The sequence below is a fragment of the Phyllobates terribilis genome, unplaced genomic scaffold (assembly GCF_046119375.1).
Source record: "Phyllobates terribilis strain yellow unplaced genomic scaffold, ASM4611937v1 Scaffold_2__4_contigs__length_985480577, whole genome shotgun sequence".
Lineage (NCBI taxonomy): Eukaryota > Metazoa > Chordata > Amphibia > Anura > Dendrobatidae > Phyllobates > Phyllobates terribilis.
The window spans coordinates 854,517,762-854,524,204 of NW_027362762.1; the positions used below are offsets into that span (position 1 = coordinate 854,517,762).

Below are 6,443 nucleotides of genomic sequence, written 5' to 3' on the forward strand. Positions count from 1 at the left end.
TCCTGTACGGTCAGACACAGCCATTACACAGTACACAGCAGGGGCACATTTATAAGATTATCTCAGCACAGGAACATTTTATTTAAACACATCCAATTGTGGAAGTTATTATTATTCCAAGATCTATTGATTAAAATCAACTTTTGTTCGTGGGAAAACCCCTTTAAATCTTTTTACAATCTTTTTCCTAAAGGGTGCTAGGGTGCTTAGCGTAGGAAGCCATTTTGTGATCTCTACTGCGAATACACAATTAACAAAAATAAAATATTCACAAAAAAAAAGTCATAAATATATTTTCAATCAGCTTTTCATCTAAATGTATTAAATACAAAAATTTGACAAAAAAAATCCATTTACACTGTAAGATTATTGTGAGGGAGCGTTCCTAAGAACGCTTGTTCATGTGAATCTTGCCGTGTAAACAGGCTGACGATCACCGGACGAATGAGCAAAACGCTTGTTCATCAGGTGAAAGGATCCTCGGGGCGGCACAAAAGATCATGGTTCTCGGCAGTGCATCATCTTGTGATGCTGAGAATAAGGCGCATTTTAAGTGCAGTCTCCTGTGTAAACAGGCTATTAAATGACCGGTGGCTGTCAGGTGAAACCTACAACTAAACAAAAGGCAGGTAAGGTGAAAAGCAATGATCATGGGATAAGGGCATGGAGAAATGCTTAGGAGACAATGCACACGAGTGCCACCTAGGTGGCTAGTCTATTAATCAATGTCCATCCAAGCTTTGAAACATGATCAAGGATTAAAGTCAAGCCAGAGATGTATCCATAGTCTGTTTCGGGGTTTTTGCCCCTCATCAGTGTAGAGCCGAATCTGGCTGGCTGAGTGTGACTCCCCCATTTGTTGCAATGTGTGGGAAAAGCTGGTTGTCATTAAATGGACGAGCTATGTATGGAGTTTTACAGGCCATGCTCCCTGGGAGAAAATTTGGCAAATTCGCTATCAAGCAAGTACTACCCAGAAGAGGTTGCTACCACATTAGTCAACATCAGACACTATAAGAAGCCTTGCAAGATACACTGATGAAGGGCAAACAGTCTGCAGAAGAGTTTTTAGCTTGGCAAATAATGTGACTCTTTGTATTCCATCAGAGAGAAGTCCGCTCTGACAGAATAGTAAAAGGTTGCAGCCAATCTGCCACCACTGACTGGCTGCAGCGGTAAAGTAAATTAACAATGTGAGGATACTGCAGGGGTATACAACTCTTACATCTGAGGCATCAGTCCGGATGGTAAGAGGATTTGTTTTCTTTTCTGATGGCCAGAAGGTGTTAAGAAGTTGACCATCCCTTTCGTAACCAAATAATTACGTGAATGGTAACCTAAAATGTTACGTTCAAGCAAGTGTGTAAACTCATCGTAAAATCAAATGCATGCGGTAATATATCACAACCAAACTGCAACACAGTATTCAGCACAGGCACATGGTGACATAGGATTCTGTTAGTGGAAAAAAAATGCTCCAGAGCTTTATGGAATGATGTCCAATGTACTAAAATCCCTCACAGTGAATTGCATTATTCAGTTATTTAATAAGTATTATTGTATAACTATTTTGTAAGTACATTGATGTGTGCTCAAAAAAAAGGAGATCTCGCTATAATGAATCCTTAAAAACTGATTTTCTGCTTTCCATATTCCTAATGACTGCATTTTCTAAGTGTTCCACTAGATGGAGATATAACATCAGACGAGTTGCCGTAAGTAAAGTAATTGTATGGCCATACATTACGTGTTCTCCAACTACAGGACAGTCTGATGCAGCCACAGTAATATACAACATGCCATTACTGGCGTGCTAATACAACACCAGCAAAATAACTACAATTAATAAATAACATTGCCTAAAAAATGGAATATGCCTTCATACCTTCTCAGAATATATAGAAGGAGAACTCATAGGATTCATGATAACCATAGCTGGTCCTGCAAAGGTGTGAAGCAAGTTTCCACCAAATCTTTGCCGTAGTGTGTGTAGTACGCTGGCTTCATTCAGATAAACTAGCGATGCCAAGTCTTCCACCCGATCATGAGACGGAGGGTTCGCCTGAATAAAAGGATTTGCAATAGCAGATTCCATGAGATATTATCAAAATCACAAGGTACAAAATAACTCAGATTGTTCAAGACAGAATTGGTAAGAATCACCACAAATGCACACATTATTTTACGAATATATACACAGTAAATACACATACACTCCTCCTGTGTGTGATCATTATTGGTCATCAAATGAAGGCGATGCATACTTTAGTAAGCCTTAGAAACACTATGATTAGAACATTATAAGTCAGCATCATGCAAAAAATTAAGGGCCTAAAAATTTGTGCCAAAAAGTTAGCATAAAACTTTTGGTTGGCAAATTTACACCAGCTTTGCTGACTTATTTAAAAGGAGGCAGAGCTTAGATGGAAAGGCCTAATTGACACTAATTAATTAAATTTACCTTTAGTGGTATAAATCCTAACATAAACGTACCCCATGCAACAAATTACTCTGCATCATGACTGACGGACAAAACATCCCTAATCGTCCCCAAGTGCTTTGCCAAAAGCCCTTTTATTTGAGTTTTGATCAGTAGGGATCTATAAATGGAACGGCGCTGAAGTTCTAGGCACCGCCACCTACATGGAAAACTTTATGTACCTTTAAAAACCATGAAGACCCTGGTGCCCAATGGCCAATCCTGCTAACTGTTTGGCATATAAGGGCAAGATCACGAATGATGTCTGAATCCCACAAAAAGCACTTTTGAGAAGAGATCTATTTCAAATGCACAACAGGTCTATGATCGAGGACTCAATGTTGTAATATTACTACGCGACAGTGTGAAATTCTCATATTTAAAGCTGTAAAGCTGCAGCCATACAATGCTCATCTAGTCGCCATCAGATATTAAAGGGACGCAGCAGCTGTTACATCCTGCCCAATCACAGGCTGCTTGTAATATATACCAGCTCTGTTATTTCAGCCATCTATGTGTGCGTAAAGGGAGAGACCTGTCACTCAAGAGAAGCAGGATAGGAAGAAGCCTCTTTGAATAGTCAGAGTCGCATAGTCCCCTGGCCGGCTTATAAAAGTAAATGTTCTCTTCAAAACAGGAGCATTTCATAGTAAATTATACACAGCTGAAATAATGGAGCATAAACCAACTGTCAGGTTACTGAAACTGAAATCTACTATTAGATGAAAGTTGTCCACCAACTCTTCCCTGACAAGTGATGTTGGCAAATAGTAAGACTAGGCTTCTCGATCTTGCTAGTTTGCCCAATAAAGCCATTGCTGGAGGTGTCTCGAAACGGCTTTCTCCAGTTCTGTGCAGCTTAGTTCCTTAATTAACATACTCACTCAGATAGGTCTTGCTTATTTCAAAAATGAGTGGGGAAACCACAACCGGATATCCAGATTAAAGGGGTTGTCCACTACCCAGACAACCGCTTCTGAATCCCTGATTCCCCCCAGTAAAATAATAACACTTAGGGGGCAGTCAGACAACTGTATAAATCAGAACACGGTGCATGGACTGGCCGGCGGCTGTCCCGACCTGAGCGTACCAGCTGCATAGAAATACATGAGACGGTCACGCTCAGGTAGGGAGAACCGCTGACCAGTCTGTGCACTGCATTCTGATCTCGCTCAGATTTATACGGCCGTCCGACTGCGCTCTTATACTTACCTCCACAGTGCAGACACTGTTCTAGTAGTGTCAGCACTGACTATATCCTGGGGGTCACATGACCCCTTTGGTCAATCAGCGTTGGCTTCACTCTCCCCTCCTTCAGGCAAATTAAGATATCCGGAGGAAGAGAGAGAGCAGCTGCAGAACCCACTTCATCCGAAAAGTGAATCCAGAGCTGACTGGCCACAGGGATTGTGTGACATAATGTCACGCAATCCCTGGGAGAACCAGTGCGGACACTGCTGGAACAGTGCCAGCACTGGAGGGGAGTAAAAGTGTTATCATATTACTAGGAGGAAGTATAGAGATTCAGAAGGGGTTGTCCGAGAAGTCGACAACCCCTTTAATATTTACATATTTTTGCAATCATTTTCCATCACCTTTAAAAACTTCTAAAAAGGACCTTGTTCTTTGAACAAGCGTCTTGGATACAGAAAACTCACTTTTTCCACGTCGTCCTCATCCACATCCAGTATAGTCCCGTCATTCTCTAGTCGAATTTTCACTTTCCCTTCCGGTAGATTGCTATTTTCGGCATTCAGTTTATTAGCTGTTCAAAATTAAAACAAATTATTAGTGTCAATATCAGCAGCACAAAAATAAAAATAAGGTAAAAATAATCCTCTAGACAAAACACTCGGATTTAACCAAGGCTTGCTCACATGTAGCGTTCCTTGTGCGTTTTTTGTGTGCGTTTTTTTATTTAGAAAAAATGCAGCGTTTTACAGCAGAAGCAATGTAAGTAGGATTTATAACATGTCGTTCACGTAGTGCGTTTTATTCTCTTGGGTTTTTTTGGGTGTAATTTTTTTTCTTTTCTTTCAAAACTGCAGAATTTCAATTTTTTCAGCGTTTTTTACCCAATCAAAAATGTGTGGAATGTACGCAGTGGTTTTTCTGCCTTTACACACTGTGCACTGTGTGAACACACACTTATACTGCAAGTGGTTTTCAGTACAAATAAATATCCATCCCAAACTATATATTAATTTTTTTCTAAACTATTAAGCATCAATAATGAAAACTTTTGTATTTTGACACTTAACCTACATTGCTAACAACTGTATTTCAGCGTTTTGCTGTAGCCTTATAGGAGTCTAGTAACGTATGTCCATAAAAAATCTAATATAAATAAATCGCCTTATCCCGTCTGTCTGTCCTTCTGTCCAGGAAATCCCGCGTCGCTGATTGGTCCAACTGCGACCAATCAGTGACGCGGAATTTCAGAAAAAGATAGCGGCCGTTAGCGGCTCATCTGCCGCACGGAGGTCAGCGGCGATGCAGCCGGGAGATGACCGGCGCTAGCCGATCATCTCCCGGCTGCTCGCAGCAGAAGCACCCTGCGCCGCTGACGTCCATGCGGCTACCGTCGGGAGATCAGCGGCCATACTTATGCATCTGTCAAATTTTGTTTGAATGCAGATTGCACATTTTCTGTTAGTACAATAAACCTCATTTCAAGGCAGAAACATTACTGTGTCCAACAGTTATTACATATATCAAACTGAAATAGCTGTTGCAAAAACACCAATTTTAAGAAAACATTAAGCTTAAGATTAATAGGGGTGCCCAAACTTTTTCATATAACTATATGTGTGTATATATAATATGTGTATATATATATAGTTAAGTATATAATTCCACATGTGTTAATTCATAGTTTTGATGCCTTCAGTGTGAATGTACAATTTTCATAGTCAAGAAAATACAGAAAAATCTTTAAATGAGGTGTGTCCAAACTTTTTGGTCTGTACTATACATCACACACGGGGAGAGCGAGAAAGAGAGAGCGAGAAAGAGAGAGAGAAAGAGAGAGCGAGAAAGAGAGAGAGAAAGAGAGAGCGAGAAAGAGAGAGAGAAAGAGAGAGCGAGAAAGAGAGAGAGAAAGAGAGAGCGAGAAAGAGAGAGAGAAAGAGAGAGCGAGAAAGAGAGAGAGAAAGAGAGAGCGAGAAAGAGAGCGAGAAAGAGAGAGCGAGAAAGAGAGCGAGAAAGAGAGAGCGAGAAAGAGAGCGAGAAAGAGAGCGAGAAAGAGAGCGAGAAAGAGAGAGCGAGAAAGAGAGCGAGAAAGAGAGCGAGAAAGAGAAAGCGAGAAAGAGAGAGCGAGAAAGAGAGCGAGAAAGAGAGAAAGAGAAAGCGAGAAAGAGAGAGCGAGAAAGAGAGAGCGAGAAAGAGAGAGCGAGAAAGAGAGAGCGAGAAAGAGAGAGCGAGAAAGAGCGAAAGAGAGAGCGAGAAAGAGAGAGCGAGAAAGAGAGAGCGAGAAAGAGAGAGCGAGAAAGAGAGAGAAAGAGAGAGCGAGAAAGAGAGAAAGAGAGAAAGAGAGAGAGCGAGAAAGAGAGAGAAAGAGAGAGAAAGAGAGAAAGAAGAGAAAGAAAGAAAGAAAAAGAAAGAAAGAAAGAAGAGAGAAAGAGAGAAAGAAAGAGAAAAGAAAGAGAGAAAGAAAGAGAGAAAGAAAGAGAAAGAAAGAGAAAGAAAGAGAAAGAAAGAGAAAGAAAGAGAAAGAAAGAGAAAGAAAGAGAAAGAAAGAGAAAGAAAGAAAGAAAGAGAAAGAGAAAGAGAAAGAAAGAGAGAAAGAAAGAGAGAAAGAAAGAGAAAGAAAGAGAAAGAAAGAGAAAGAAAGAGAAAGAAAGAGAAAGAAAGAGAAAGAAAGAGAAAGAAAGAGAAAGAGAAAGAAAGAGAAAGAGAAAGAAAGAGAAAGAGAGAAAGAGAAAGAAAGAGAAAGAAAGAGAAAGAAAGAGAAAGAAAGAAAGAG

General features: G+C 40.3%; 1 protein-coding gene across 19 annotated transcripts in view; it reads right to left on the minus strand.

Moving 5' to 3' along the window:
- The window catches only part of MYO18A (myosin XVIIIA), a 386,801-nt gene that overhangs the window by 231,447 nt on the left and 148,911 nt on the right, over positions 1-6,443 (minus strand). For all 19 annotated transcript variants that reach the window (XM_073667936.1, XM_073667934.1, XM_073667935.1 and 16 more), the window contains 2 exons: positions 4,138-4,244; positions 1,886-2,062 (listed from right to left, as the gene is read on the minus strand). In XM_073667936.1, coding sequence (XP_073524037.1) covers positions 1,886-2,062; positions 4,138-4,244 — 284 coding nt within the window. The remainder of the gene's footprint in view (positions 1-1,885; positions 2,063-4,137; positions 4,245-6,443) is intronic.